Consider the following 12,295-nt stretch of genomic DNA (forward strand, 5'->3'; position numbering starts at 1 on the left):
TACCTCATATAGCTCTTAGACCTACCTCTTCATAGATGTAAATATTGAGAGACCTTGGGGTCAAACATTAAACTCAAGTGTGTAGATTTGTGGATCTGTGAAGACTTTGAATGAAGTAAGTTAGAAACTGGTACTGTATAGTTTGCCGAGCTAAATAAACTCACTGCTGACAGTGCATGTGAGCCACTGAATATGAGTAAACATGCTGCACAAGAAAAACTGCACATAAATGAGGAGGAGATGACAAGTCATCACTGCCAATACTGATATTAATACAGACTGTTACTGGATAGAGGGCTTTTATATTGCTTTCTTATATACCAGACAAACAAGCCAGTGCCAGACTACACCATTAACTTGGGTCATCTGCAAGCACATGCCAAGATCTCCAAATTGAGAGCAGTTGAAAGGCAGTGTATTGCAAACACTCAAATGGACTTTGTCCCATCAGAGTAACCTCTCCGGTGGGTGCTCAGCTTCCAAGCATGAAAATCTACAGAGCAAACTCAACAACTGTCCAATCTTGCTCATTCATCAATGAGTAGGTCATCAATCAGCCAGTTTGAAGTTTTTCAGACAAAAAAAAAAAATTAGAAGACATTTATGATCAATTTCTTTTACTTTAAATCATTGAAAAGGGTCATTTTAGTGAGCATCTAGAAAATGGTCACAGTTTAAAAGTAAAAAAGAAAAACATTCGCAATGAAATACAAAAGAGCAATGGCCAATGTCGCAGACAGTGTGTTGCTAGTGTTACTGTACATCAGACAGAGGTTTGTCAATCTTAAACAGACATTGTCTTTAGCATGAATCATCAAAATGATCACTCTGAGGTGTAACACCAATTGCATTTTTAAATGCTTATAAGAATTCAGATATAAATCGATATCCCCTTTTCCAAATTGTCTGGCCATATAGTATTCACTGCAATCCTCTACTTAGTTACGTAAAATAATGTGCTTTTCAAAATGAACACTATAACACTAGTAAGCCTGTTTCAACACAAAATAATAAAGGCATGAATTCATATCAGAACTCATAATTCACAAGCCAATTCTCCAAACCTGACAAATAGTGGGTTACAGAAAGTATATCGTGCTGAATTAGAGAGCCAGTAACGTATGTTTTAGTAATCTGAATAAATTCTCATTAAATATTCTAACATTATATAAATGGAATGTCTGGAGACGATAAGGTTTTACGTAAAGCATTCCAGTAATAAATTAAATAGTTAGTTTCTAGTTCATATCTATTCAAGGATGTTGCATAAAAGTATTCTTTTATATAGTAAGCATTAGGCTCAATACAAACATACATACAGTATGGTGTGTGTAAAATGTAACATGTTGCTTGACCTGGGGTTGATATGACAAACAAGTGAATTACTACATCATTAAGGTTAATACAGCATCAAACTGATCTATATAGTCATTAGATACATTTTAAATGTCAGAGGGTCCAATTTCAGGATTAAGGACCGTCCCGTTGCATATTAGGTGTTTACACTCTCAATCAGTGTACAGTAACAGAATGGAGAGTCATCTTGGACTTGACCAAGGTCACATTTTGATCACATTTGTCTAGTTCTTTATGCCCCATTGACATGGATGATGAAACATACTGCGTAGTATAGAAAAAAAGTGCCAAAAATGGTGCACTATAAAGGTCTACCATGAATACTGCATAGTTGCTGAGCAAGTCTGGTGAATCGAATCATATGACATGATCTACATAGTCTAGCCTGTGATTCTCACAGTGTTGTTTTTGGTGATTTCACTCATCTAATGGAAAGTGTAAACGCTACACTAGAACCACACTTTAACTTTCCTGAGCAGCTCATCTCATGCGTGCATCTAAATATCCATTCATCTGACTTTTTTGAAGAGAATTTACAGAGTTGATTATGACGTACAAAGCAGCTAGTGCAGTTATATCACATGAACCCTAAAAATCATAAAAAAGACAATCCTTTTGAATGTATGAATTAGAGGCAATATTCAGTTTTGGTCACTTACTAAAGAGCGAGGTTTTAAGTTCTCTTTCAGCTAGTTTAAAATGGAAATATCAGGCTTGCTCCTTCTGCGACTGAAACAGGTTGTGCATGTTTGGCAAGATCGTTTCATTCTGGGAAAGGAGCCCAAAGGTGGCACGAGGAATATAATTTTCTGAAAAAGTAACACTAGCTAGTTTAAGCTAGCAGCCTGATGGCACCGTTGTCAGAGCCGAGCAGCAGAAGCCTCTTGGTAGGCAACAAAGACAGACTTGTGAGAGTCCCACGAAAGTTCTCTGTGCTGAGCTTGGTGGATCCCCCCAGGTTGGCGGTGCTGTCCAAAATGGAGTACACCCCAATCTTGTTAGCAACAGTACCTGCCACAATCTCAGTACCATAAAGATCAAATGCATGGATGGGGTCAGATGGAGTCCTGTACTGGTGGAGTGGCTTGTGCTCCACATCTTTCCAGACGGTCAGTGTGTGGTCTGATGAAGAGCTAATCAGCAAATTTCCCTCTGCTGCCTACAAAATTATACACACACACAAAAAAAACACTGTCAGTAACAAATGGATGGGGAAGTATCTACATTTAGCCAGCCAAGTACTTCTGATTTTTACTAGCCCGTATTTTTTATTTTGTATGTTATATATAAATAATTATATTTGTAATTTCATTTTTTCTTCACAAAAAATAGCTTTTTATTTACAAATCACAATTTGTAACCCAAAATGTTTACAAATCTAACAAAACAAGTAACCACATAAATTCGTAACAACACTTTTGCTGGAAAAGAATGACAAATGATACAAACCATTACTGATTTATAAGAAGTTTTCAGCACATACAGCACAGTTCAGAAGTTTGGGAGAAGTTTGTTTGTTTGTTTTTCAAAGAAGTCTCTTATGCTCATCAAAGCTGCATTTATTTGATTTTCAGGATTCTTTGATGAACAAAGTTGAAAAGAACAGCATTTATTTGAAATAAAAATATTTTGCAACATTATGCATGTCTATATTGTCATGTAATGCATTCTTTCTCAAAATTACTTTACTCATCTCATGCGTGCATCTAAATATCCATTCATCTGACTTTTTTGAAGAGAATTTACAGAGTTGATTATGACGTACAAAGCAGCTAGTGCAGTTATATCACATGAACCCTAAAAATCATAAAAAAGACAATCCTTTTGAATGTATGAATTAGAGGCAATATTCAGTTTTGGTCACTTACTAAAGAGCGAGGTTTTAAGTTCTCTTTCAGCTAGTTTAAAATGGAAATATCAGGCTTGCTCCTTCTGCGACTGAAACAGGTTGTGCATGTTTGGCAAGATCGTTTCATTCTGGGAAAGGAGCCCAAAGGTGGCACGAGGAATATAATTTTCTGAAAAAGTAACACTAGCTAGTTTAAGCTAGCAGCCTGATGGCACCGTTGTCAGAGCCGAGCAGCAGAAGCCTCTTGGTAGGCAACAAAGACAGACTTGTGAGAGTCCCACGAAAGTTCTCTGTGCTGAGCTTGGTGGATCCCCCCAGGTTGGCGGTGCTGTCCAAAATGGAGTACACCCCAATCTTGTTAGCAACAGTACCTGCCACAATCTCAGTACCATAAAGATCAAATGCATGGATGGGGTCAGATGGAGTCCTGTACTGGTGGAGTGGCTTGTGCTCCACATCTTTCCAGACGGTCAGTGTGTGGTCTGATGAAGAGCTAATCAGCAAATTTCCCTCTGCTGCCTACAAAATTATACACACACACAAAAAAAACACTGTCAGTAACAAATGGATGGGGAAGTATCTACATTTAGCCAGCCAAGTACTTCTGATTTTTACTAGCCCGTATTTTTTATTTATTTTGTATGTTATATATAAATAATTACATTTGTAATTTCATTTTTTCTTCACAAAAAAAAAGCTTTTTATTTACAAATCACAATTTGTAACCCAAAATGTTTACAAATCTAACCAAACAAGTAACCACATAAATTCGTAACAACACTTTTGCTGGAAAAGAATGACAAATGATACAAACCATTACTGATTTATAAGAAGTTTTCAGCACATACAGCACAGTTCAGAAGTTTGGGAGAAGTCTCTTATGCTCATCAAAGCTATATTTATTTGATTTTCAGGATTCTTTGATGAACAAAGTTGAAAAGAACAGCATTTATTTGAAATAAAAATATTTTGCAACATTATGCATGTCTATATTGTCATGTAATGCATTCTTTCTCAAAATTACTTTAAAAAAGTACTTTAAAAATCTTTTGAACAGTAATAAAAAAAATTATCTGAAAATGGCTTGTAACATAACATGTATTGATGAAAGAGGACTGAGCAATACCTGCAAGCCAGGTTTGCGCATGTCTATGAAACGCAGCACAGAGTCTGCACTAGCAAACACTACACTGCAGTGAGGAGCAGGCATAGTGGCGACGGCCGTGATGGGGTTCTTGCCGTCCAGAGCTTCATAACAACGAATATTCTGACCTAGTTACATGAAAGAGAGAGCCAAACAAACAATTATGTTAAAGCTGTCAATCTGACAGACAGAGTCAAAACACAATCTATATATGCATTATCTGTAGTGGAATCTGTAGTAATGTATACACTTTGTATATTAATGATCTATTAATAATATCATTATGTGATGGAAATGACAGTTGTGGAAATGCATTTTTTGTAATAAAATTGCTATGGCTTTTTGAAATTAAATAATCATTTCATAACGTTTGCAGCTTGATTGAATTATGCACAAAAATATATCACATTTCATATTTCTCTGCTGACACTGGAAATGACTGTGGGACAATCAGAATTTTTTTTTTATCATAATTTTTGAATTTGAATTGATCATTTGAATTTTTTTGTTTTCCAAGTAATAATTTGTATTTTTATAATAGTAAAAAAGTTTTTTTTACTGAAGGCATTATTAAAAGTTAAAATTGAAAGCATATAACTCTCATATATTACCATTTTATTTTGGGATGGGTAAGATTTTTTGTTTATGTTTTTAATGTAAATAAAATAATAAATATAAAAAAATAATACAAATTAAAAGATTAATCACCCAAATTCACTTATCCTATGCCACAAAAGGACAGTTGCTACAATACTGTAATACTACAGATGCTCAAATTAACAATATTGTTACTCTCTCTCACCTGTGAATTGATTCCACAGATGCACAGTACCATCACAGCTCACCACTTCCTGTGAGGCCTCTAGCTGGCCAACATAAAAGACAGATTTGCGGTGGTCTGTGTATGTGAGTCGGGGTTCAACCTCTCGTGTGCCATCTCCATGGTTATAAAGCGGCCACAGCCTCACCGTTTTGTCTTTACTCCCAGAAAGGAAGTAGTCCTCCCCTGCTAGTGGCGCCAGACATTTTGCCGTGCCTGAGTGGCCCAGGAAACTCTGAAGACGGATCTGGTGGAAGTGGAAGTGCGAGTCCTGCTGGTTAAGACCGATCTCATACTGCCAATAGGCAAGCCAGTTACCCTGCAGAGAACGGCTGCTGCGTGGGAGGTCCTGTTTCAGTGCGCTGTCCTCCGGTGTGGGTCCCAGGACCCAAGAGTATGAAGAGTGAGAGAAAGAAGGTCCGGCTGAGGAAAGTGCAGTGGTGGCTAGACTCGTCTGAGGAGCACTGCTGCCATATGGCCGTGTCCATGTTTCCAAAGAGGACAAGTTAGGACTCCCACAGGCTTCAGTGTCCCGGGGTACCTGGATACGGTTACCCACCAGATGACTGCCAAAGGTTCCTGACTCAGGCAGGATGTCTCCACCTAGTGGTGTGGAAGTGGACGAGGGAGCAGGGAAGGGACTACGACCTATATGGCGGCCCATACTAGGAGAGAGGCCCATAGCAGTAGTTTTCTGACCTCCAGCAGGGTTGGTTTCTGGGCTACCCGGACTTGCTCGTTCATGATATGACTGAGCCAGACTCCAAACTAGCTCATGATTTGTAACCAGTTTACGAATCGCTGCATCACCTAAAAAAAAAGTATATACAACTCAGCTAATGAAGATGAATAGGAACACATTTATCAATGCTTAAAAGCTGTGTTTATCAAGCTAACCAGTAGAAATGTGGCTTACCAACAAGACAGTAGAAAGGAATGTAAGATGCATAAGCCATTTCAGGATTAAACACAGCCTGAAGTTCCTCCAAAACCCCAAGCTCACAAGTAATCTCTGTTCCATCTGGAATGCACACATCCAAGTATGTGCTGTCTCCAACCTCCCTACGTGGGGCACTTCCCATCTGCACATAAAGAAAATTCGTTTCAATCATTAAGTAATGATGTAGTTGTTTATGAATAAGACTACAAACTATATCGGCCAAGTATTAAAAATTCTCTGAGGATAATTTCAAAGTATGCTACCATTCAAAGGTTTGAGGTCAGTAGGATTTTGTTTTTTGAAAGACATTAATTATTTTATTAATTAAAAAATTTGTGACAGTAAAACACATTTATAATGCTACAAAAGAAAAAAATGTATCATGTTTTTCACAAAAAAATTAAGCACGTCAGCACAACTGTTTTCAACATTGATAATAATACGATTTTTTCCTTGAGCGCAGTTAAAATGATTTCTGAAGGATCATGTGACACTAAATTTGAAATTTCTTAAATAAATGCACCCTTGGTGACCATAAGAGAAGTCGTTCAAAAACAACAAACAGGAAAAAAAAAAAATATATATATATATATATTTATTTTTTTCACCGGTAGTGTATATTCCAATTTTACAAAACTGTCAGGAAGACTCATATATACAACATGAAACTAAACAAATGAAAAACAAATAAATAAGGATGCACTGATATTAAAATTCTATACTATTTCCTATACTTTTTTTGTTAAATAAATTAAATGTAATAAAACTGATTGTTTTAAATGCTATAAATGAATTTAGACATAATTGTAATCTACAGTATGAAAATATGATACTGTTAAGATGTGCATAAGATTACATCTAACAGTGTTGTAAAATTATAAAATGATATTGTTTTTAAAGATTGACTTTATGTAAGTGTTAGATGATGGCAAAGGTTAAATGTAAAAATAGATGAAGTGAGCATGAGCAATTAAATATCCAATATCCAGATAAACTAAAAAAAATCCTCAATCATATCATCCGATTACAAATATGATATTGATAAAGCATGCATCCCTACAAAAAAAAAAGATCATTATACGATATTTTAAATTGTCTATGGTTACCTGATTTTGCAGATACTGCAGCAAGGAGAAAACCCGGAAGAACCTGGAGAGGGTTTCTGCCATGTGCTGCTGTACCATCTCTCGGCCAATACGCAGACAGATCAGTGCCATGAGGCTCAGAGTCTTTAGACATACCGCAGAACGAGTCTGCACTCCACTAGGAAAACTGAACACAGAGAAACAAATTATTAAGAGTTCATTTTAGTGCACATGGAACATTAAGCAGAGGGCAGCTCTGATTTTCACAAGTTGCCAAGTTGTAACTTCCTGACTATGACTGATGCACTTTTACCCCATCTTAGTTGATGTTAACAAATCCAGCAGAGGCAGCAGAACCTCCTGGTTAATCTTCATCAGCATATCCATTAGAGTGGTGTCCGACAGGAACACTATAATCTTCTGAGTGAGTACCGCAGCGCCCAAAAGTCCTGCCTCCTTTCGAGTGTTCAAACGGCAAGAAGGCGGCGGAGAGACCTGCAAGTTTCAAGGATGTAAACTTTTAAGTAAAAATTTTACAAGACAAACTGTTAATCAGTGGGATTCAGAAATTTCAGAGTTACCAGGTAACCAATGTAGGGTAGATACTGGTAAGTCAAGACTGGTTCTCCATAGAGATGTGCTATGTAAATAAGACACTCAAGAACTGGTCGTGCAGTCTGGTCACCAACAACTGGCTTCTTCTCATACACACTTCCTACGCTATCAAGGCTATTTTCCTCATTTGCAGAGAGCATGAACTGGTGTTTATCAAGACCTTAAAAAGAAAAAGATTACTTTTAACAGAGACAACAAAACCACCAAATACCACAGAATATAGAGGTAAGTGTATGCAGTTCAGAAATTGTACCTATGTAACATGTAGTAAGAAGTCGCAGCAGGTTCCTAGCTATGAATCGAGATGTCAATGTCGGACCCAGTTTTGCAGACAGCCATCTGACAGTTTTGCAAACAGTGTCTGGGAAAAGACAATGTTGTTGTTTTTTGGTATTGCATAATTCAATAAAGTCTGCTACTATGAATATTAAACGTACAAATAAATCAAACAAATGCTCAAAATGACCAAAAAAAACACATCTGTTCTAACTCACCTAACAATATCTTGTGTTCTTTTTCCTCAGAGTCATTTAAAGGGTCATGTTCAGTGTCGTCTTCTTCCATGTTTTTCTCTGCATCTTCTTGCACAATTCCATTCATGACGTCTCCCTCAAGCGTGGCCACGGTTGCCTCAGACTCCTCTGTGCAAACTGAAAGAGTCATCTCTAGACTGGGCACCCTTTGCACTGTAATTTCTCGGTCTTCCACTGTCTCCTCGTCCTCAAGCTCTCCACCATCCTCACCATCACTAGCTTGCTTCAGGTCCTGACTACTGTCAACAGACTTTAAACTTGAACGGTCTCCAATGGACACCTCACTAGCGCTGCTCTTGTCGCTCAGTTTTCCCACGCTGAGAGATTCCTGGTCTTGATCTTTGCTTGCAAGGCTTTGGGTCTGCTGTTTGGCAGCAAGCGCCATTGTTGCCCCAGATGCACTATTATTCACATAAAAGCCATTTTGAAAGTCCTCGCCTTCAGTCAGAAAAACCTGGTCATTGAGACTGATGCCTGAGGAATAATCCACAAGTCCTTGGTCTCCAACAACACCAACACCTCCACTACCACCTCCGCTGCCTCCTCCTACTTTGCCAGATGATGTAGCAGTAGAAGACCTTCCATCCTCACAATCATAGTCCTCCTCTTCCTCATCTAAGGCACCAGCAACTCCCCTTAAAACCTTCAGACCTTCCCATTCAGTCCCTGCAGCTATATTGCAGCTTTCAAAGCCAGTGATGACCTGCAGAAAATGTGGAAGAAGGCTGGAAAGAAAGGCTTGCAAACCCAGTCTTACAATAAGCTGCAGCACAAAGCAATCCGTGTAGAGGTAGAAGCGGCCTCGAAGGCATCTGGGATTCTCGTACACACCTACCAGAGGCTTTAGTAGGTACTTGGAGGCATTGCGAGGCCCAAGAACCCTGGACACGGGTTCAAATAAGTACCAGGCAGCATAAACAGCAGTGGACTCTTCTGACATCACAGAAAGCACAAAGGGTAGAAGAATCTCAAGCCCCTCTGCAGTTATGTTGTCCTTGAGAAGTGTCTCCAGCTGTTGCCATAAGCTAAAAATAATGTCACGGCCCTGAACACTGTTAATGGACTCCATCTTGGAGTGGTAGGAGAATATGAATCTATGCAGTATTGGGAAATATGCTGGAAAGGGTAGAGGGGAAAGAACAGGACTAAGCATTTGCCAAGGGTTTGGTGGTGGAAGACCCTCACATATAGGGTCATATTTGAACAGATACGGTAGTCCTTGTGGGTGTATTGTGAATGTTTCTGTCTTAGAGCAATGCTTGTGGACCTGCAGAAGTGTCTCTAGTGCATGATGGAGAGGTAATGGAACATCTCGAAGGTTTGTAGAGCACAGCTTCAATACTGCTTTAAATCGATCAATCAGATGTGTTCCTGGTCTCAGTCCCCGCAGTTTGGAGGAATAAAAGATCTCAGCAATAAGAACACCCAAGGCTTGCATATCTCTCTGGAAAAGATCTGTGATTGACAGAGGAGCTTTCAGTAGAGATCTCAAGTCTTTCTTGTTCATGCCAAGATCCATTGTATGCTGGACTTGACAGTGTAGACCTTTCACCAAGAAGTTGTTGAGCTTTTCTAACTCTTCCAAAGGCTGCAAAGGTTTGAATCCCTCTGGCAGGCTTATCTTAAAATCCTCAAAATTTGATGCCTCTGGCCTTTTACTAACAGAGGCTGCTCTGTGAAGCACGGATGCTCTAATACCTGATCCTAAGGTATTTGTGACATTTCCAGGTGTTTCACCAGGGAAAGAACCATGAGAAGGAGACACAGCCAAAGCAATACTCTCTCCACTGGTTTTTCCACCAGCAGAACCAACCAAAGGGATTGGAACAGAATTAGATGATGACGAGCCACTTAAGTCAAGGGCTTCCATTGCTTGCTCAAGCTCCTCGTCCCGACCTACCACTGACCAACCACTGGATTCACATCCTGTTGTTTCCGGGACCAGTCCATCCACACCATCCATTGTGGTTTCAAGTGGTGGAATCTGCCAGGTCGTTACGCTGACAGGCCCAAAGTGGGGAGGCTCTGGAGGTGAATACTGGTAAGGTGCAAGACGAGGTGGGTGAGGGTGGTCAAACAGTTGCACAACTCCGTAGCTGGTGAGATGGGTGTGATTATCCACCAAGTGCAAGCACACGTTCTTAGCTTTGACGGCTTCTTTACCTGATAACTTGTAGCCAAATGTTAGGTCAATCCAGTGATGCAACTGTTGAGACACTTCTCGACTCTCTAGCAGTTGTCTATGCACAGCAATAAACTCTTCGTAGGAGTTACACCATGGAGGTATATCAAGGTCTGGCATATCTGGGTGAATGGAGTGGAATATTGTGGGATCCGTGTAGAATTCTGGGATGCATTCATCTGGGGTCCAACTCTGAATACGTTCCATACTAGCTGGATATTCATTGGGCTCCCACTGCGAACGAACATGGCTGCACAGTACAGATTTGGGTGTCTGTCTAGCTTTGTAGACATAATAAGTGATGTCTGACAGAACATCTGAGATATGATGGGGAACATGGAGGTGATCCGACTGGCCTGAGCCACCAGGTACTACCGGTCCACCAAGGTCTGAGGCAAAATTGCTTCCACCACTTCCAATAGCTGCTGCAAGTGCTTCTTTGGTCATTTCATACGTGAAGTCTAGTTGTTTATCACCCTTATTCAGACGAAATTTCGACTTCTTGAGATCACGAAACCTTCCATATGGCACAGTGAAATCGACCACCCAAGGTAAAACCGGATGATAGTTTGGGTCTCCCTCACGCCTCCCAGCCAGTCGATTTAATTCCATCAGGTATTGGAAATTGTTGACTCGACCATTAACCCAGTCTAGGACCAGAGATTTGAGCTCATCCAGACAATTTCTACAAAGATGTTCTTCCACACCACTGTTATGACTCTGATTGTCTTTTGCTGTAACACTTGTTGGCACTTTAATTCCTAATGCATGCGGCACAGCATCCCAGAACTCTCCAAACTTTTCATAATGTGCCAGTGATATCTTTAGGCGACTGCAGAGCTGCTCATCAACTGCAATGTCAAGTAAGGAGAGTTCGCCACACAGTAGCCCTGAGGAATGACATTCGCGCACTGCTATGAGTAGTTGGTACAGAATGAACAATATCTTAGCATGGCTGTTAGCCAACTTAGCTGGACTGTAAGTGACAATGTCATGAACAGTGTATTGTGTGTACGGGAAAACCACATAAAGAACCTCCTCCGACTCCAGCAAGCATTCTGCAGGTAGCACATTTGGACACAAACTGTCAGTACTTTGTTTGGATGGGAATGGGCTGTCTTTCTCCTTCTCTTTGGCTGGAGAGAGGGACGGTGACACTCGATCGGTAGAGATAAAGCTGGAGCAAAACAGTTTCTGTAAGGCTTGGCGAACAGCATCAATGGCCAAAACAGGTGTTTGCTCAATGGAATCTGCATATGGTTGCACACGATTCATGTATGTTTCACGCCATAGATTTCTGAAGAAAAAAAAAAATATAAAATGATATTTCAAGTAAACACTGATTCAAAAAGTTAACCAAATTCTCATTGTTTAGAAAATAATATAAACGTAACAGCACAGAGAAGAATTCTATATGGAATGAGCAAGCACAATTAAATATCCAATTCTAACATCAGCAAAAAACTGATATATGCCTATATTGTGCAAATTTACACATCTGAATACAAAGTGATTTTAAACAGATTGTTTTAATCAACAGAATAAAAAAAACAACAATTACGCAAGTATATTCTCACACAAAGCATCTAGAAAAGACATAGCATTTTACCTGAAATTAGACTGGGATACTCCCTGCATCAGAGTCATGAAAGAGTCCAGTGAGAGTCCCTCCCCATGGCAGCCTGGCTCCCTGGCTAATCGGTATGCCAGTTTGCACTTTCTAAGACCTTGGATACAAACACGTGTCCAACCAGATGGCAATTTCATCTGA

General features: G+C 39.5%; 1 protein-coding gene across 1 annotated transcript in view; it reads right to left on the reverse strand.

The window, feature by feature from the left end:
- Nucleotides 1-1,570: 1,570 nt before the first annotated feature.
- Nucleotides 1,571-12,295, reverse strand: part of LOC107562947 (WD repeat-containing protein 81-like) — a 10,955-nt gene continuing 230 nt past the window's right edge. The window contains 11 exon segments of the mRNA XM_016247709.1: nt 1,571-2,515; nt 3,404-3,724; nt 4,302-4,477; nt 5,152-5,979; nt 6,086-6,251; nt 7,216-7,381; nt 7,508-7,689; nt 7,776-7,969; nt 8,063-8,170; nt 8,304-11,821; nt 12,134-12,295. The exon segment at nt 12,134-12,295 is cut by the window's right edge and continues 10 nt beyond it. Of these exon segments, the coding sequence (XP_016103195.1) occupies nt 2,189-2,515; nt 3,404-3,724; nt 4,302-4,477; nt 5,152-5,979; nt 6,086-6,251; nt 7,216-7,381; nt 7,508-7,689; nt 7,776-7,969; nt 8,063-8,170; nt 8,304-11,821; nt 12,134-12,295 (6,148 nt within the window). The 3' untranslated portion in view covers nt 1,571-2,188.

The sequence above is a fragment of the Sinocyclocheilus grahami genome, unplaced genomic scaffold (genome assembly GCF_001515645.1).
Source record: "Sinocyclocheilus grahami isolate Dianchi unplaced genomic scaffold, SAMN03320097.WGS_v1.1 scaffold851.1, whole genome shotgun sequence".
In the NCBI taxonomy this organism is placed as follows: domain Eukaryota; kingdom Metazoa; phylum Chordata; class Actinopteri; order Cypriniformes; family Cyprinidae; genus Sinocyclocheilus; species Sinocyclocheilus grahami.